Below are 20,597 nucleotides of genomic sequence, written 5' to 3'. Positions count from 1 at the left end.
CAGTGCAAGAAGTCTGCTTACATGGGGAAGGAGGAGGTTTGGAGAGGAATTGGTTGATTTAGAAACTGGTTTACAGGCTGATAGAATCTGTGCAGGGGAACAGAAAGTACATAGGGAGGATTTGAAGTCAGAGAGCCAGATTTAGACAGAGGTATGAAAAGGCTTGGACATAATGGAATCTCTCCCCATCGTCCCAATCGCTCACAGTAGTTATATGTCCCATAAAAGGTTGGGATTTAAAGACCTGAAAAGGGGCCAGTGATTTTGGTTGTCTAAAGGACAAGTGGGCCAGATTTGAGTGCAAAAGCAGATCAAATTTTTGGTTTTATATCTGGGGTCAAACCCAAGGTGTCTAAATTATTGAGGAGGCATCTCAGTGGGGAGTCAGACGGCAAAGAGGATGTAGAGGCACCCATTGTGTGGGACCTGGTCCTGTAATGGGAGAGGAGGATATTATGTACTGTGGAGCGTCCTCGCACAGCACAAATACCCAACAACAGCACAACGCCCACGAAAATCAAAATGACAACGTGGAGAGGAGTGATCTGGCCAAGAGATTCTTTATTGCCAGGTGGGAGAGGGAGAGAGCAGAGAGCCAAGACAGAGAGGGAGAGAGGGGCAGGGGCTTAAATACCCCTCAGTGGGACTCAGCATGATCTGATTGGTTAGGATCTTATGGTTCATGCTGATTGGAGGTTGGGGCAGAAGGCGGGTTCAAACTATACTTGAGGCAGGACCATGACCCTGGGAAATGGAAGCTTAAGGGTGCAGTAAGAACTGAAACCTATCGGCGCCATTATTGCCAACAATAACCTTCTCCTAACCCTCTCCATCCTCCTCACCTGCACCCACAGGTGTGCTCTCACCTGGACCCTTAATCTGTCTCTCCATACTCAGACAAGGGAGCGCCCTGTGGCCTTGCAGGCTGAGCTGGCTCTGACATTGAATGTCCTGGGAAATGTGGCTGACCCAGCCCTGGGGGACATCCTGGACCAGCCTCTCCACACACTGCATCACATCCACTCCCAACTGCGGGCCTGTGTGAGTCCTTGACCCAGTCACCCACAGGGTGGGCTCGACTCCCTAACTGATACTGTGTCCCAAGCTGGCCTCACACCACACCCTGCTCTGCCCACAGGCCCTGGCTCAGCCCACAGCAGGCCCCAGGCCCAAGAGCCACCGCCTGTCCCACTGGCTGCACCGCCTCCAGGAGGCCCTGAGGAAGGTGAGTGACAAGTAGCAGGAGGGGACAGATGTGTGCAACACAGCCAAGAGCAAGGGCAGCCCTGAATCATCCCTGTCCTCCACAGGAGTCCCTGGGCTGCCTCCAGGCCTCTGTCACCTTCCACCTCTTCCGCCTCCTCACCCGGGACCTGAAGTGTGTCACCAGAGGAGATGTGTGTGTTTGACCATCACAACCCTGCTGCCTGTCCTGGAATCCTAGATTTCATTTATGCGTGCACCCCTTGTCTTAATTTATGGCCACCTGTCACTATTTATGTATTTATTTTTGTGTTGGATTCTCAAGTCAGAACAAATTAATTTTTATTTTTCTACTCCTTGTCAACATTGTGCAAATAAATGATATGAAAAGATCATGTCGTGACCCATGTGTGTTGCTGTGCATGTGTTTATTTTTCTACCCTGACAAATGAGCCCCCATCCGGCCTCCTGTGAGGACACCGCTGCCCACCCTCAGGTCTGAAGGTGGAGGCCCAGGGCTACCAGGCTTCCCTGACTCCAGTTCCAGCTGGAAACAGGGGTGTGGCTGGCTGTGCTCTGCTGGCAGGCTCTGGAAAGACTTCCATTGCTGTGTCCTTTCCTTGGTGCACCATGTTCTTCCTCTTTCTCTGCTCAGAAAGTAGGTTCCTCTTTTTGGCCTGACTTTTCTCCATCACAGAGTTGTTCTGAGGAGCCTCCTAAACACCATCTTCAAGATATGAAGGCCATGATTTCCTAAATCAGACACCAAATCTCAGGAGATCAAAGCAAGAGCTGACAGATGGGACAAGGACAAATTAAAAGTCTATTGCAAAGTAAAGGACCTGAACAGAGTGCAGAGTCAGTCTACAGATGGAAGATCTTAGCCAGCTACTCATCTCTCAGGGACAAATAGAAAGCATATATAAAGGACTCTGAGCAGTAACAACATCAAACAAATAATCCAACCAAAAAAGAGGTAAATGATCTGAACAGACTCTTCTCAAAATAGGTACAAGTAAGCCTATATTCCTAACTCCTTTGAGGCTGAGATTGGGAGGTTTGCAGTTCATGGCCAGCCCAGACAAACAGTTCACAAGATCCCATGTCCAAAATAACACAGCAAAATGGACTGGAGTTGTGGCTTAAGCTGTAGAGCACCTACTTTGCAAAGCCCTGAGTTCAATTCAAAAGCCCATTAACAGTCAAAAGAAAAGAATTGGTGGGGGAGGGGAAGAAGAGAAAGAGAGAGGTAGAGATGACCACCAAATCCCTGCAAAAGTGTTTGGCATGTTGTCATCAGGGAAATGCAAATCAAATCCACACTGAGCCTCCAAGGGCTATAGCACAGGACTGCAATGCACAGAGGTCCAGAAGAGGACTGCCCAGTTTGAGACCACCTGGGTAAAGAATTCCTCACACCCCATCTCAACCAATCAATGCTGGGCATGCTGTCCTGTGGCTATAATCCCAGCCCCTTGGGGAATGTAAGTAGATGTGCCCTATCAGGGCCCCTGTGAGCATACAGGAGACCATATCTAAGAAAAGCAGCAGAAAAGAAAAAGAAAAAAGACACTGATACTCATCTGACCCCTGTCTGGATGGTTATTATCAAAGAAACAAAAAAGCCACCAATGCTGGTGAGGATTGGGAAGAGGGACCCTTTGTACATTATTGGTAGGAAGATAAATCAGTCCATCCACGATGGAAACAGTGTGCAGATTCCTCCAATTGTTAAAAATAGACCTCATGTGATCCAGCTATTCCACTCGTGGGTACACACCTGACCGAATCCAAGTCAGCATGCAGTAGAGACGGCTGGATGCCGTGTCCATTGTGGCCCAACTCACAGTTGCCAGCTATGGGTCAGCCTAGGTAATGTCAGTGGATGAGTGGATAAGGACACGTGACACAGGTATGCAATGGAGCTTTATTCGGGAACAGAGAAGAGTGAAAGGATGTCATTCACAGGAAAAATGCATGGAACATGAGATCGTCATTTGGGTATAGAAAGATCAGTGTCACATGTGGAAGTCACAGTGAGAAACACAGATGTGACAGTAGTAGTGTAACAATTGGGGAAGTGGGACAGACAGGAGAGCAAGACCAGTGGATAGGATCAAAGCCCCATGTCTGCATGGAAGGGAATGTCAAGGTCATCCCATTCATACTGATAATTACCACGTATTAATAATGGGAGTGCTTAGGTGTCTGTGAAACATAGCACAGAAGTCACTTCCAAGTGGTTCCCCACATTGGCAACCTGCTATCCTTGCCGCTCTGGCTGAGGTCCCCCCTCCTTCTGCAGTGTGGCTGTCCTTGGCTCTCACAGGTCCCAGCCTGTCAGTGCACCTGTGCCAGCACATGTCAGAGCCAGCAAAGGCACACACACCCCATGTTCACTCTACCACTGTGTCTTAGTGACCTTGCACTAAGTGACCTTTGCAGTTGTGTGTCTGGTCCCTCTGAGGGCATGAGGCCTTCATGGAAAAGTCCCTTCCTTCCACATATTCTAGTCCCTTCTCCTGACTGTGGACTTCTGAAGGGATGGGTGGCTTGTATGACACAGTGACCAAGACCTGCATACCTGAGGGTCTTAGGCCCTGCCGCTGTGACCTGCAGCCTAGGGCTTCCCTCTTCCCCCTGTGACTCTCTAACACTGCTCAACAAATTAACTGGTGCTGTCCCAGTTGGTCACCTGTGTCCTTGACATTCCCATCCCTGTCCCAAGCAGCAGCTCCATTGCTGGTGATGGGGGGCAGCTGTACCTGTCAGTGCGTGAGCTTCTTTCCTCGCTGTTCTGCGATTCTCCATCTTTGAGCAGCCAAATAAACTGTCAGGTTATCAATCTCTATAAATAACATGCTGATATGTATTTCCTTTTCAGTACAAGGATCAAAAGCACGGTCTAGAGCATGCCAGGGAATGCCCTACCCGGAAGCTCCAGCCCCGGCCTTTGGTGTTTGAGATTAGGGTCTCAAGAACTGTTGCTCCACCTCGCGGTTTACCACTGTATATAAAAGACTCCTTGAAGGAGGACTGATTGATTGATTGACTGGCTGCAGACTGCTGCTGCTGGTTGTGTGTGTCTCCACCAGAGTGGGTTTCTGCACTGAGAACTTTATATATAGGCTTTTCAAAAGCAATGCTAAAGAAAACATGGAACAGTGCAAGTCTGAGGACTGAGACTTTAAGAGAGATTAAAGAAAACATAGGACAGAGCGAGTTCAAGGAAAGAGACTTTAAAGAAAAGAAAAGAAGAAAGACTTTAGAAGTAAGGTTTTCAAGGAAAGAGAAAAGAAGCAAAGTAAACGAAGAGTCAATAGAGAAAAAAAGCCACGAGGCTGCTGTGCGTCTCCATCCCAGTGCCCAGCACACCTGATCCCAGCTTTCTGCATATCTGTCTTCTGTCCTTTGTCCTTTCTGCATCTCCAGTCACCTCCATTTGGGCAGGAGGAACAAGAGCTGGAGAAAGTTCTCCAGGGAAGACTGTCACGTTTTGGATCTTTGATTTCTTTTGAATTTTGTAACTTTCCTAATAAAGATTTTGCACAATTTTGGATTTTGGGTGTATGAACATTCCATTTGGGGTGCTCACGTAGATGGTGTGGTTTTGTTTTGCTTGTGCTGAGGATGGTACCCAGGGCGGGAGGATGCTAGGCAGATTCTCCACACCTGAGGTCCATCTGCAGTGCCTGTTGCCTACATCCATCATGGGAGGGAATCCGGGTGAGCTCAAGGCTGGTGACCATGGGATGTACCTTCTTTCATGTGCCCTCTCCTCCAGTCCTTCTGGGGAAGTGTCCAGAGCCCCAGGAAAGGCCCGCCCTGCAGCAGTTAAGGCGAAGGAGGTAGATCTCATGTGCGGCTTGGAAAGTCTTTCAGAGGCCATGCAGTGAGGAGGTGAATTGCTGAGTGATTCCCAGGTCGTGTCCCGGACGTCAGGGTCCAGATAACTGACCAGGACGCGTCCCGGACCGGTCCTCGGCACTCACCCAGGCCTCCAGCCCCTGCATGGCGACCCGATGGGCGGCCTGGGCTCCACGGGGGAGCGCGGGGCGCTTCTCAGCCCGGCTCCAGCTCCTGGACCTGGGGTCCAGGACTGCTGCGCCCCGCCATCCGCGACCGGTCCCTCGTGCGGGAACCCCGAGGGCCGCGATCGGGCCGGGAGGACGCGGCGTCACAGGCGCTGGTCCCGGAGGAGGATGACACGCTGAGCTGGCGACCGCGCAAGTGCTTGGTCGTCTCACCGAGGATGCTGTGCTAGGACTGGGTGAACAGGCCAGGCTGCGCCTCTAAGTCTTCGGGTCCCCGCAGTCTGGTGGCTGGTCCCCGCACGTGGCCCGGGCAATCGTGGACGCCCAGGCAGTGCTGAGCGGCCTGCGCAGCCCGGAGCTCGTCCCCGGCCAGACCCCTGAGCTGCTGGTGGCGGTGCGGAGGGACGTGGCGACTTGCGTGAGTAACAACACCCGCCCCCCGACTTGGCCCCTTGGCCTCTGCATCACGCCCGCTCCGCAAATCTGTCCCGCTTAGTCGGAAACCAGATGGAGAGTCAGTTAAGGCCCCACTGATGCGGGCTCGGGTCCCGGGTGAGAGCGACCCGCGGGGACAGTAGCGTCGCCTGCCTCGCGCTTCTTCGCTGGCCTCGCGTCCACCTCCAGCTGCAGCTGATCCCTCCTGGCTCAACAGGACGTCATCGCGGACACCGAGGAGGCGTCACAATGCGGGAAGAGCCTGGAGTGCTCCAGACATCGCGGGGGGTGGTGACCCCAGGAACTTGCACAGGGACCGGTGAGACCGCGACTGGGGGCGGCGGGGTTGTGGCGGGCAGGGTCTGGAAAGGAAAATTGACTCAGCCATGCCCGCCCCCTTTCCGGATCAAAGGACTCGCCTCGCTGTCACTAAGCCACTGTCATCTTCAACCTGCTGCGCCTGCTCACGCGGGACCTCAGGCTGACAGCACAGTCCCCACCCTGCGTGTGACTCCACCCCGCTCCGCTGGGGGTCCCGGAAACTCTCCACGCCATTGGCTGCTGCTCACTGGACCATGGAGCCTCCCCAGCAAAGGACACCGAGCCTGAGAGACTCTCAACCGCCATTGGCTGAACTTCATCCAGCCTCCTGGGCCTGACTGAAGAGGATTGAGGTCTTCCCCTAAGGACAGGCGTGCAGTTTCTATGGAATGGCGATGTTTGCCTTGGAGGAGTTGCTGGAAGCTCTTTTAGGACCCTGTGGAAGAAGACACTTGAGCTGGTACAAGGGACCAAAGCTTGGTAGTGGAAAACCAAATGGCCTTAAGTGACTGTCATCTTTGCATTCTGTTACATGTGTGTCTGTGAAATTCCTGGATTAGTTGCTACTCTGTCTCCTTCGTGCTGATACATTACAGTTGTTACAGTGTCTCATTTGCATGTTTGTTTTCCATGTGATCATTTAGAGGTGCACTCTGCAGTTAAAAGGCTGAGCTAGGGAACCAGGTGACTCAAGTTTCAAATCCGACCCTGTCACTTAATTAGCGTCTACTCTAGGAAAAAAAACTTCTCTGAAATCCTCAGATTCATCATCTATAAATGACTTATTAGACTTCCATTGCAAAGGAGTGATAAATATTGAAGTGATGTTTATAAAGATTCCAGCTGAGATCATAGAATGGTCTTTGTAAGTGGTCCTGATCAAATAATCACACATGTAAATATGCAAGTAAATGTTATTTTTTTCTCTAATCTGTGAGCTAACAAACTTTGTTTCTATCTGCACATCTCCTCGAGGGCACAAGCTTGTGAAGGTCAGAGCCAGGTTTGAACGCCTGACCTTCTTCACCAGAGCCTGTGCTCCTCACTGCCTCAACTTCCTCTCTACGAGGAACAGGGCTGGGACGGGCCTCAGTGGAACAGCAATGGGCTCACATGTGGGAACCCGGGGATCAATCCCAGCCCTTCAAAACAGGAAGAATAAAAAACTAGTTTGTTTTGGAATTTCAGTCTCTCTGACAACTCAAGTCTCTCCATCTGAGATGCTTGACTGGGAGGTGACGAGCACAGGCTACTCTTGGTTTGGAAATATTTATCTGCATCACAGATCCAAGAGTTTTAACTTTTGATCCTTTCACTGGACTTATGAGTGAGAGAAGGAGTGGGTTTGATGGGAGTCAAGTTAACACACAGTCCTGCTTTTCTCCAAGGAATTCATCAGGTCTGCATCCAAGAGCTCTGCCTTCACAGAAGGCTAGGGTGTGCACAGGGCACCCTCTGAGTGTCAGAGAAAATGTGGTTAAACTCCTGCCCCCACTACTCATTTCATGTGTGACACTGGACAGGTGTCCTAACCTCTCTGAGCCCCTGCTGTTCACTACTGAGACAAAATGTAGGAGGCTACAATCAGCCCTAGGGTTACTGTGGCATTCAATACACATCTAGACAAAGCCCTATGACACCTTCCTGTCCCAGAGCTGGACAAGAAAGTGCTCCACAGCTGGGTGCTGGTGGTTCATGCCTGTAATCCCAGCTACTAAGGAGGCAGCGAACAGGAAGATCAGGGTTCAAAGCCATCTCCAGGCAAAGTTCATGAGCCCTTAACTCAAAAACAAAAACAAAAATCACAAAACAAGGGCTGGCAGAATCAGAGTGGCTGAAGTGGTAAGAGCACGTGATTAGCAAGCATGAAGCCCTGAGTTCAAACCTCAGTGCTGGAAGAAGGAGGAAAGAAGAAGGAAGGAAGGAAGGAAGGAAGGAAGGAAGGAAGGAAGGAAGGAAGGAAGGAAGGAAGGGAAAGAAGGAAAGAAGGAAGGAAAGGAAAGAAAAGGAGTATTCCACCAAAGGGGGGCATCTCTATCTTCACTTTGCTTTGGCTATACCCTTGGCCTTGAAGGTTCTTCCCTCATGCTGTGTGGGGCTGCCTCCCTCACTGCCCAGGGGCTTTGCTCCCTTGGCACCTCAGTGATACCAAGTCCTTCTGCCCTCCTTCCTCTGCCTGCTTTATTTCCTCTGCTACCTGACATAACACAGACTCCAGGTCCCCTGAACCTCCTGTGCACAGCCTCCTTCCTGGGTCTCTTCACCTCCCCTGATAGGCTCCCTCTGGGACTTCCAGGGGCTCAGGTCTGCAGCACTCAGTGGATCCTAGTCCTGCCGCTGATGGGTATTCTACAGGACACAAGTACCACTGTCCCTCTTTGTACCTCTGCGTGGATCCAGATCCCTGCCTGTGCACTGTTGTCCCAGCACCCAGGCTTGCATTAGGAAAGGGCAATGACTCACCTTGCTTGGCCCAGGTGAGCCCCAGTGCAGTCACTTTCTCTTTCACTTCAGCTGCTCACCTGGCTCTGGTCCCACCCAGCTCTGGGCTTCCCCAGCCTGGGACTCCCCTAGTGACTGGTGCCACCTAGGCTGTGTTTTCACTTTTCCTACATCAACTGTGACTGCCTGTCCAGCCAGGATAAAAGCAGCACCATGGAACTAGGGCCACCATCCTGTCCCAGACAGCTGCAAACCAAGAGCCACAATCACCTCAGCTCTGCAATCTGCAATCCACAAAGGGAGACAGAGACCAGAGACTCCAAGCAAGACTGAGAGTCCAGGTGACAGCCTCAGGTGCACTCTTGGGTCCCCATCCATTGACAGACTCCAGAGACCACACGATGAAGCAACGTGAGTCCCTCAGCATGGGCCATTCAGGGCTCTCCCCACAGTCCTGCTCAGCCCAATGTCCTCATCCCTCACTGCTGTCCTTCCCTGACAGAAATGGCTGGAGACTGCAAGCTTCTTCTGATTTTGATGGCCACCGTGCTAACTAGGAGAAGGGCAGTTTCTGCCTCCCGGCCCTTCAGGGTCCTTCTCGATGCAGGGGACTGCCACCTGGCCCAGTTCAAGTCTCTGTCCCCACAAGAGCTGCAGGCCTTCAAGAGAGCCAAGGATGCCTTGGTGAGTCTCCCCTGCCTTCCTAACTGTGGGCTAGCCTCCACCCCCACTCTGTGCCAACTCAGCTGCAAGGGGCCTGCACACCTCCTGCGGTGAGCTAACCTCCACTCTGTCTGCTGTTGGCTCGCTACTGCTGTAATTGAGGAGGGCTGTCTAATGTCTCCTGCAGTGGGGTGGCTCTGCCTAAACTTGGGAGTGAACCCCTTCTTCCTGCACTAGCCATCCTCAATCCCACTGTAACAGGCTAAAATTTACCCCTCCTGGTTTGGCTGATCTGTGCCCCTGCCTTCAGGTGAGGGTGAGGACTCCAGAGGGTGAAAGCCAATTTGCTGAAGGAACCCTGTGCCCCTCCTGCATGGGCTATCCTTCCCCTCTAGAGTGGGCTAACATTCACCCCTACTGGGCTAACCTGCACTCTTGCCTTCAAGGAAGAGACACTGCTTCAGAAGGGCATCAGGTGCCGCTCCCACCTCTTCCCCAGGGCCGGGACCTCTGGCAGCTTTAGGTAAGGTGACAGATAAGCCCAGACTGCCCTCAGCCAACCCTACTGATCAGCCTGCTCTCTGCCCCCTTCACCTTCTCCTTCTCCTCCCTCCCCACTCTCTCCCCTGGGCCCTAAATCTATTCCCTCACCATGCCACATTACTGTGGCCTCTCACCTTTCCCCTACCTTGTCTCCTTCATCTGTCCCTCTCCATCTCCACACCTGTCACCCAGGTGACAGGTGTTCTCTCACCCAGAGCCCTCACCAGTCTGTCTCTGTGCTCAGGTGTGGGAGCGCCCTGTGGCCATCCAGGCTGAGCTGGCCCTGACACTGAACATCCTGGAAAATGTGGCTGACCCAGCCCTGGGGGACATTCTGGACCAGCCGCTTCACACACTGCATCACATCTACTCCCAGCTCCAGGCCTGTGTGAGTGCTGGGTTCCTGGACATACACAGGGTGGGCTTTGACCACCTGTCTGTCCCCTGTGTCCCAGGCCTGGCCTCTCACCACACCCTGCTCTGCCCACAGGCCCTGGCTCAGCCCACAGCAGGCCCCAGGCCCCACAGCCGCCACCTGTCCCACTTGCTGCACCCCCTCCAGGAGGCCGTGGAGAAGGTGAGTGACAAGTAGCAGGAGGGGACAGATGTGTGCAACACTCACAGTCAAGAGCACAGGCAGCTCTGAGTCATCCCTGTCCTCCACAGGAGTCCCCTGGCTGCCTGAGGCCTCTGTCACCTTCAACCTCTTCTGCCTCTTCACCCAGGACCTGAAGTGTGTCACCAGAGGAGACCTGTGTGTGTGACCCTCAGACTCCACCACTGCCTGTCCTAACTAGGATTTCACTTCTGTATCAACCCCTTGTCCTAATGTGGCCACCCATCACTATTTCTTTATTTATGTGTGTGGATTCTCAAGTCAGAACCAATGGAATGTTTATTTTTGGGCCTTTGTAAACATTGTGCTAATAAACAATGATGCAAAGACTCATGGCCCATTTGTGTTGTTCTACCATAAAAAGTGACCACAAATGCTGCCTCTTACAAGAACACCACTTTGCAGCCCTGCCTCAGGTTCCCAGGAGAAATGTGCTCTCCTGGGAGGCTCTGGGAAGACTTTGCTTCCTGTCCCCTTTCTTGGTCCCGCAGTCCTCTCCTATGGTCCTGTCCTCTCCTAGAACACATTTTCCCCTCTCTTGCTCTGAGTCTTTTCACTGCAGACTCGCATGAGGAAACGTCTAGTCCACCATCTTCACAGTGTAGTCCACGATTTCCTGAATAGAACTCAAATGTACAGGATGTAAAAGGAAGAATTCACGTGTGGGACAATGACTTATTAAAAAGGAAACAGCCACAGAGTGAAGGGATTGGCTTTCAGATGGAGAAAATCTTTGCCAGTTACTCATCTGTCGGAGGACTAATATTCAGCATATATAAAGAACTCAAAGCAGTAACAACTGGAGAACAAGTAATCCAACCTACAAATGGGCAATTGATCTTAACAGACACTTCTAAAAACAGGTACCAATGGCCAAAAAAACTATGAGCTGATATTAAACATCTCGAGCCACAAGGAGACACAACTGAGATTTCATCTGACCCCAGTCACAATGGGGATTATCAAGAACGAATCATCAGAAATACCGGCAAGGATGTGGGGAATAGGAAATGTTTATCACTGCTGGCGAGAATATGAATTAGTGCGGTCATGATGGAAAAAGTGTGGAGGCTCCTCACGTGGCAAGAGCGGAACCTCGGCACAATCCGGCTGCAGCACTCCGGGGTTTATACCTGATCGAATCAGTCAGTGTATGCTGCAGACACCTGCCCCACAGGTCCATCATGGCACGATTCAGCACAGCCAAGCTATGGAGTCAGCCTAGGAGCACATGGATGAGTGGATAAGGAGACATGGCACAGGTACGCAATGGAGTTTTATTCAGGAATAAAAAAGAAACATGCCATTCAGAGCAACACAGACGGAGCAAGCGATCACCATGTCATGCAAAGCACGTTGGTTGCAGAAAGACTGTCTCCCATGTTTTCTGTGCCCTGTGGAAGCCACAATGAAGAAAACAAAGACACAAAGTAGCAGAGGGACAAATAGGGAAGGGGAACAGACAGGAGAGGAAGGCAGGTAGCTACAATCAAAGCACCATGTCAGCATGTATGGGAATGTCAGCGCAATCCCAAATAAATGTACAATTAATGTGCATTAATGAGGTCAGTTCCTAGAAAGCTGTATGCGAAACATAATACAGAAGTCACTTCCAAGTGTTCCTGGCATTGGCAGCCAGCTGTCCCTGCAGCTCTGAGTGAGGTCCCCACATTCCTTGGCAGTGTGACAGTGGATGGTCTGCTCTAGCACCTGGAGCTCTGCACCTTGGGAGGTTTTCCTCTCCCTCTGTCCCTGAGGTCCCCTGGGACTGGGCTGTAGGGAAATGAAAGTCCGTTTTTGTCCTATGCCTGCATGCTGAGCCAATCCGTTCCTGGACCAAGTTTAGCGTCTCATTCTTCATCACCTGCTCCCGGACGATGCCTGCCTGAGCCGCAGTGAGAGCCAAGGGACAGGCACTGTTGTACCAGTGTGGGTGGTGGTGGCACCTTCTACTCCCGTGCTTAACAGCCCTGTGGCTCTGCCTGTGGCAGCCTCTGCACATCACTTCTATATGACCACCTTCTGCAGCTGGGTCGTGTGACCTCAGGACTTGGTGAGACACACAGCTCACTCCTGGTCCCTACCTCGTGTGGTCCGGCACTTCCTCTCTGCCCTGACTCCGGGGACTCCAGATCCTGCTTTGCGATGGTGTGGGCTTTGCCTTAGTGGCCTTGCACTGACCCTGGAACCCCAGGGGCTGACAGGGTGTGGGTGAATCCCAGGGGTCCTGCAGACAGCACACACCTCTAGTTGACAGGGTCTGTCGGGTCAGGGCGGCTTGCATCACATCCTGGCCCTGTTGCAGAGGGCTTTCCCACTCTGGCCAGCTCAGTGCAGATGGCTTTCCAGGTGACAGCCTTGGGGATTATTTCCGAGTGGGGAGTCCATTGCCCGCAGAGCTCACGCACCTAACAAGGCTGTGCCTTCCTCCGGCTGATGGCAGTGGGAGTCACCAAAACTGAACTGAGGTCCCGGCAAACCTCAGATCCCTGGGTGACTTCAGTGAGGATGTGACCTGGGCCAGAGTGCTATATGCTTCCAGCTTTGAGGATGTCACTGATCTCTGCTGTCCCCTCCGGGACAGGGTGACTGGTGTCCTCCCTTTCATTTTTGTTTTTGGGGGTTTTTGGGAATGGGGTTTGCTGGCAGGTGCTCTACCACTTGAGCCACTCTCCCGCCCCTCTTTGCTTTCATGCTTTTGAAGATAGGGTACTGTGTTTTTACACAGGTCATCCTGAACTGCCATCCTCCCATTTATACCTGCCTGGTTTTTGGGTTGTTTATCTTTTTTTAGGCAGGGTCTTGCTATATAGCCCAGGCTGGACTCAAACTCGAGATCCTCCTTGCTCAGCCTCTCGAGCACTGGGATTACAGGCATGCACTGCAGGCCTGGTTTGGGATGACTGGTTTTTTTCTTCACTGCTGGATGATAACAGGTCAAGGTCAGAGGCTTCCACTGGGTCTTCCTCACTACCACAGCTCTGTGGGCCCCACCTAGGTCCCCTGCCTCCAGGTGCCCCCACTCCCACAGGAGGGCCAGAGCGGCCACGAGGTCCACAGCCTGTCCCCACTGGCTGTGGCGTGTCGGTGAGAGTTTATGACGAGCTGTCTGGGAGGAAAAGCTCTGAGTGCAGCAATGCCAGCTCCTAGGGTGTAAATGCAGGGTCGCCAGGTCCACGCCGCGTCGCGAGGGCGCTGAGCAGGAGGTGGAAAGGCGGCGAGGACAGCCAGGCTTTATCTGCGCTGCGCTCGGCTGCGGTGGCGATGCAGTGCAGACTAGCGGCGGCCGTCAGAATTGCACGCTGGAAGCTCCTGGCCCGAAGCACAAACGGAGCCTGGGCGCGCGGTGGTCCCTCTGCCACCCGCGGGGAGATGCCTCCTTGCTGCTCCCAGCTGTTGGTGGTGGCTGGCAGCCCTGTGTCCCCCGGTGCTCCCTCCTGTCTCTGCCTCGGTTGTCACAGACCATCTTGTTTCTGCCCGTCCTCCCTTTGTCTCCTCCTTTTCTTATAAGGACATGGAACATACAGGGTTAGGGCCCACTCTAATGACCCCATCTTTGTTGGTGCAGGAGTCTGAGATCAGAGCCTCCCACCTGCTAGGCACGTGCTCTGCCCTTGAGCCACGCCCCTCGCTCTTTTTACTACGGTTTCTTTTTCACGTACATCTCCAACCTTATCTTAAATAATCGTTTGGGGGGACTCAGTTCAACACATTAAAAATGGTTGGAAAATCCGGGCACAGTCGTTCACGCCTATAATCTCAGTTACTCAGGAAGCAGAGGCGCATAGATACTAGCAACGTGTGGTAGAATAGCCAGACTGAGTTTTGAATACTTAGTATCTTGCATAGAAACTTAATTGCAAGCTTGCACTTCATTTTCAAATGCCTTTATTTAATAAGTGACACATGGCCGGGTGTCGGTGGCTCACATCTGCAATCCTAGGTGCCGGGATGCTGAGATGGCGGGGAGGTGGGGATCATGGTGTCCCCTGCTTGGCGCGCCCCCTGGAGACCAGTGTGCACTCAGGCACCTGCCCTTCTGCATTGCTAGCCTTGCCAGGTGGAGCCCAGGCAGGGATGACGCCCCAGGTGGACCTGGAAGAGGAGGCCAGAGGGCCCCAGGCCCAGTGCAACCCAGTGCAACACACACTGTGGCACACAGGAGCCAGGAATAGCGGGGTGGTTAGATGAGGGTGAGGACTCCAGAGGGTGAAGGCCACCTTGCTGAGGTCCTCTGTGTCCCTCCTTGTGTGGGCTAACCTTCCCCCCTCCTGGGCTAACCTGCCCCTTTGCCTTAGATGTAGGAAGAGCTGCTACCTCAGAAAGACGTCAGGTGCTCAGCTGCGGCAGCTGCAGGTGAGGTGACAGGCTGGCCCTGGCTGCCCTCAGCCAGTTCCACTCCTTCTCCTCTCCCTCCGCACTCTTTCCCCACTTGAGCCCCAAACCTGTTCCCCCACCAAATCACATTAACATTACTGGCTTCTCACCTGTCCCCCACCCTGTCACCTTCACCTGTCCCTGCCCATCCTCCTCACCTGCATCCACAGGTGTTCTCTCACCTGGAACGCTCATCTGTCTGTCTCCATGCTCAAATGTGGGAGTGCCCGTGGCCTTGCAGGCTGAGCTGGTCCTGACACTGATGGTTTGGGGGCGCTTTGGTGACTCAAATCTGGGGAATGTCCTGAATCAGCAAAACACACTTTGCCACATCAACTCCCAACTCCAGGCCAGTGTGAGTCCTGGGGTCCCTGGCCAACCACAAGGTGGACTCTGAATACCTACCTGTCCCTGTGTCCCAGGCCTGGCCTCACACCACACCAGGCTTAGTCCACAGCAGGCCCCACTCACAGCCGACACTTGTCCCACTGTCTGCACCGCCTCCAGGAGGCCCTGAAGATGAGTGACAAGTAGCAGGAGGGGACAGATGTGTGTGGCACACAAAGCCAAGAGCACAGGCAGCCCCAAGTCACCCCTGCTCTTCACGGGAGTCCCCTGGCTGCCTGGAAGCCTCTGTCACCTTCACCGTCTTTGGCCTCCTAACCTGGGGCCTGAACTCTGTCGCCAGTGGAGACCCCGGTACCTTGCAGCCCATTCAACATCTTAATTCTAGTGGGTTTTTATTTATTTGCCTTGTGTTTTGAACCCAGGACCTCATGCTTGCTAGGCAGTTACCGTAGCACTTGAACCACTCTGCCAGCCCTGTCTAGAGCCTGTGAGCTAAGTACTGGTCCTGGATCCTGGCCACCACATCACTATTTGCTGTGAAGCCCTGAAAGATGTTTATTCTGCTGACTCTCAGTCAATTTATTCAAATTTTCATCAGAAAACATTTGGTCATGACAGTGACCTTGTTTGCGTGCGTGACAATGTAAGTGACTGCTCCATGGCATCTGGGACTTGGCACTCTGTGCGTGTGAGGCAGGGAGGGAGATGGGGGAGGGAGGAAGGGAAGGGTGGAAATTTGGGGGTGGAGTAGAGTGCTGGCCTAGCTGGGTTCCATCCCTACCACTGGCTAGGTGTGGTGGTGCCTGCCTGTAATCCCAGAACTCAGGAGTCTGAGGCTGGCCTGGGTTATAAAGTAAGACCCTACGACAGAAAACAGAGGAGGGACTCATCTCTTCCAGTTCACAGAGCATGGCACTGTCGTCTAATGTGTTCCTCCTTGCTGGATCATAACATGACAGAGAGGGATGTTGCACTTGGCAAAAACACGCAAGTTGTCATCAGGAGCCATCCTGTGACAACCAAGGCGCTGTCACGACACCACCTTCAGCCATTCACAGGGTGGCGCCCTCAAGGCAGTGACGTTCACCCCCAGTTCTGGAGAGGGGGTGTTCAAACCACAGCAGGTGACTGCCGTCTCTGGGGAGGAATGTCGCAGAGAGAGCTGTCATCCGAAAGTCACTTTTTGATGGCTTCGGGGGGTTAGATTTCATTTTGATTGGAAGTCAGAAACCCACGCGGAGGAGCTGAAGTCAGAAGAGCAGAAGGAGAAGGGATGGATTAAAGAAGCGACTAGAAACATTTTGGCATTAGCTCGTGTCGTTGATTATATGCAGACTCTAAGACATCCTACCTGAAGACGTGTCAAGGGAAACTCACACGACATTCTTCCAGCTGTGCTGGTGACAGGAAAAAATCGGAGACAAGCAACAGCCGCTAACCGGTGAAGAAAGGAAGCGGGTGTGGACCACCGTGCAGGAGGAAAATGAACGAACTGTAACACATTTCCTTTTTTAACAGGGTGAGATTTGAACTCAGGCCCTCACTTGCTAGACAGGCGCTCTGCCACTTGACCCCTGTTTGCTTTGGTTATTTTGGAGATGTGGTCTTGAGTTTTTATCCCCAGGCCAGTTCTGCCTGGACAGTGGTCCTCCTGTGTATGCTGCCCGCATAGCTGGAATGACAGGTGCACACTACTGCCTTATCTGTTGAGATGGGGTCTTGATAACTTTTTGCCTGAACTGGCCTCAAACCTCCATCCTCCGGACCTCCACCTCCTGAGGACTGGGATTACAGGCATGTACCACCACCCCAGCTTGTAATACACATCAATATTGATAAATCTTAGAATTCTGGCAACGCTGGAGGAGCGCCCCTTGGATTCTGTTTTGGAAGGGAATGTGCCATTCCGCTGCAGGCATTACAGCTCGTCTCCTGTGGCCCAGCCTCCAAGACCAGAGAAGCCACAGGCAATTTCTAGGGCTCTCCCTGCCCATCCCACCTCGCCCCTGGTTTTCACAAATGTGTCATTTCTGCCTTACAGTGTATGTCCTTCCCCCTGCCAGATTCTATCCCTACCCTGGCAGCTCTCTCTGGTGATGGCTTCCCATAACCAACCCTTTTTGTTTTGGTGATACTGGGGTTTGAACTCAGGGCCTCAGTCTTGCTAGACAGGCACTCCTCTTGAGCTACTCCACCAGCCCTTTTTATTTATTTATTATTTATTTTGAGGTACTGGTGGTTGAACTCAATGCCTTCATCTTGAGCCACTCCACCAGCCCTATTTTTGTGATGGGTTTTTCTAAATAGGGTCTAGAGAACTATTTGCCCTGGCTGGCTTTGAACTGTGATCCTCCTGATCTCTGCCTCCTGAGTAGCTAGGATTACAGGCGTGAGACACTGGCGCCTGGCCACGCACACGTGCTTTTAAAGGAGCTCAGCAATTGGAAGAACCAGTACAGAAAATTCACGAGGACATAGAACTCCCTCTCCCAGGAGTTCCCAACCTTGAGCTGCCTCAGGATCACCAGGCCAGCTTGTTAAAACAGAAATAGAGTTTCTGCCTCAGTAGTCCTGCAGTGGGCCAAGAAGTGCCTCTTCTAGCAAGCATTCGGAGAGTGCTGGTGCAGTTGGTCCAGAGAGAACACATTGACAAGTGGCTTCCAAACCACACATTTAGGGCTGCCTTGAGGTTGTACCATCCCTTAAGAATTACAGCCATGTGTCGAGCACAGTTGTGCACACCTATAATCCCAGCTACTTAGGAGAAGGAGATAAGAGGATCAGACTCCTAGGCCAGTGTCAGGCAAAAGCTTGAGACCTTATCTGAAAATCAAAAAGAGCTGGCGGGGAGGCTCACGTGGTGGAGTGCCTGCCCAGCGAGGACAAGGGCCTTATACAGACATTTAGGTTAGCAAGGGACCACAGGCACAATGTGGTCCCTTAAGATTATATCACTCAGTAGCAGGGCATCAGTGGCTCACATCTGTAATCCTAGCAATCAGGAGGCAGAGATCAGGAGGACTGAGGTTCGAAGCCAGCCTGGGCAAATAGTTCATGAGACCCTATCTCGAAAAACCCTTCACAAAATAATCTGGCAGAGTGGCTCAAGGTGCAGGCGCTGAGTTCAAATCCCAGGACTGCAAAAGAGATAAAAAAAAAGATTATCTCACCCAGTGACGCCATCACGGACTTGACAGTTTGTGTGACTCATCTTTGCGGTTTGCACATGGAAGTCATGACCCAGTTCGCAGGACATGCCCCATTGCTAAGCGATGAGTGACTATATGAATGCCGTCCCGCTCAGTGGCATGTCATTGTGCAATCGTAACGAGCTCTGAGGCCAGTGCTAGTGGAATTATTTTCCTGTCTATGCAATGACAGTAGTTTTACTTATTTATTCATTTTGGTGGCACTGGGCTTTGAACTCAGGGCCTCATGCATACTAGGCAGGCGCTCTACCACTTGAGGCAAGCCTCCGGTCCATTTTGCTCTGGTTATTTTGGTAATTTTTTGTTTTTTGAGGCACTGGGGCTTGAACTCAGGGCCTACACCTAGAGCCAGTCCACCAGGCCTTTTTTATATGTGTTTTAGACATTTTTGAGATAGGATAGAGAACTATTTGCCTGGGCTGGTTTTGAACTGCAAGACTCCTGATCTCTGCCTCCTGAGTAGCTGGGATTACAGGCGTAGCCACCGGTGCCCGGCTTAGCTTTTGCGCTTAAATTATGCACCACCCGTAATGCTGCTAATGCTGAGGAATCCCTCCAGCGAGACAAAATCTTTTTCTCCCAGTGGCAATTTCTCCTGCACAGCAATCTCCTTTCCTGTGGTCCCCTGGAAAATGTCAAATCAAGTTTGTGAGGCTGAAAAGAAGATTTCTTGTATGTATCGCAATAGCTCAGTAGAGATTAAGAAAAACAAACCTGTCTTTCTTCCCACCACATCCCCAGACTCCTCTGCGACCCCCCGTGTCAGAACTCTTCACGCGGCACTGGGACTATTGATTCACTGTCTGGCTGTCTCAAGGGCTGCTGGGTTCCTCGAGGACAGACCTTTCTTCCGTTTAGAGAAAAAAATGTGAAAAATGATGCTTATTTTTCTACTGTTTCTCTGCTTTGTTATAAACAGTTAATATACTCAGTTGTAGCCGGGTGCTGGTGGTCACACCTGTAATCCCATATACTCAGGAGGCAGAGATCAGGAGGATAGCAGTTCAAAGCCAGCCCAGGCAGATAGTTCAAGAGACCCTATCTTGAAAAAAAACTGTCACAAAAAATGGCTGGTGGAGTGGCTCAAGGTGAAGGCACTGAGTTCAAACCCCAGTACTGCCCAAAAAAAAGCAAAAAGAAAATATATACACATCTGTAGTCAGTCATAGAACACAATGCAGACAGAACTTTTTTTTTTGGCAGTACTGGGATTTGAACTCAGGGCCTTCAGCTTGGGAGGCAGGTTTTCTACTGCTTGAGCCATTCCACCAACAGAGAGGTCTGCTATAGTTATGTTTCAGGCAGAGTCTTGCATTTTGCCCTGCCGGCCTAGACTGGGATCCTCTTGTTTATGCTTCCTGAGTACCTGGGATGACAGGTGTGTGACATCCTGCCCAGCTTATTGGCGAACTTTTTTTTTTTTTTTTTTTTTTGTGGCTCTGGGGTTTGAACTCAGGGCCTTCACCTTGAACCACTCCACCAGCCCTGTTCTGTGAAGGGTTTTTCAAAATAGCGTCTCATGAACTATTTGCCCAGGCTGGCTTCAAACCACAATTCTCCTGATCTCTGCCTCCTGAGTACCTAGGATTACAGGCGTGAGCTACTGTGCCCAGCTTGTAGGTGGGATTTTTGTCTTGTTCTTTTGATGTTTTTTTTGGTGGGACTGGGATTTGATCTCTGGGCTTTGTGCTTGCAAAGCAGGCCCTCTACCACTTGAGCCACACCTCTGGTCCATTTTGCTCTGGCTATTTTAGAGATGGGGTCTCAAGAACTATTTCCTTGGGTTGGCCTGGAACCAAAGTTCTCCCAGTCTCTGACTCCTGAGTAGTTGGGATTACAAGTGTGAGCTACCGGTGCCCGGCTTGTAGGTGGAATTTTGTATGGGTGAGATTTCATGGGGTGTAGGACTGGGTGGCTGAGGACTGGAGGCTTGTGGGTGACAATGACTGTGTGGTCCCACTGGGGCACATGTGTTCCCAGGAGGCTGTTTTGGCTGTGTTTCTCAGGCCTGCACACCTAGCTGTACCTGTGCTCACAGCACAGAATCACCAGTGAGGGGCTGGGGTGTGGCTCGGTGGCCCTGGCTTCCATCCCCAGCACTGCAGAATAGAAGGAAGAGAATTCACCGTGGAGATGGCGACCCGGGTGTTGTGGCTCAGTTCCTGTTCCTTTCTGTGTCTGAAGCACCTGGGGCCCTCCCAAGTGGGTGGGGCTGTAAGTGACCGTGCCACACCTGGATGGCTCCATTCTTGAGCCCTGGCAGAGCTGGAGGGGGGCTTTGTGACCCTGGAGTCACGGACTCTCTGGGAAGGTAGCGACTGGAGATTAGATTTCGCGGGTCACAGGAGGAAGGAGAAGAGTAGGACACAGAATCGTGACAAGGGCCACCACACTCCCGCTGATGAG

At 52.0% G+C, this 20,597-nt stretch overlaps 1 protein-coding gene across 1 annotated transcript; it reads left to right on the top strand.

The window, feature by feature from the left end:
* Positions 1-8,939: 8,939 nt before the first annotated feature.
* Positions 8,940-10,373, top strand: LOC109681992 (interferon lambda-3-like). The gene is made up of 5 exons (XM_074057693.1): positions 8,940-9,119; positions 9,545-9,598; positions 9,886-10,029; positions 10,132-10,218; positions 10,308-10,373. The coding sequence occupies exons 1-5, from the start codon at positions 8,940-8,942 to the stop codon at positions 10,371-10,373; spliced, it is 531 nt and encodes a 176-aa protein (XP_073913794.1).
* Positions 10,374-20,597: the final 10,224 nt, after the last annotated feature.

Source organism: Castor canadensis, chromosome 16, assembly GCF_047511655.1.
Source record: "Castor canadensis chromosome 16, mCasCan1.hap1v2, whole genome shotgun sequence".
Lineage (NCBI taxonomy): Eukaryota > Metazoa > Chordata > Mammalia > Rodentia > Castoridae > Castor > Castor canadensis.
This window is presented reverse-complemented; position numbering and strand designations above follow the sequence as displayed.

Excerpts from the sequence above, each read along its gene's own strand:
- LOC109681992 (XM_074057693.1), top strand. The coding sequence starts at position 8,940 with ATGGCTGGAGACTGCAAGCTTCTTCTGATTTTGATGGCCACCGTGCTA. Across the intron at positions 9,120-9,544 it reads AGAGAGCCAAGGATGCCTTG|GAAGAGACACTGCTTCAGAA; the intron begins GTGAGTCTCCCC and ends CTTGCCTTCAAG. Across the intron at positions 10,030-10,131 it reads ACTCCCAGCTCCAGGCCTGT|GCCCTGGCTCAGCCCACAGC; the intron begins GTGAGTGCTGGG and ends CTCTGCCCACAG.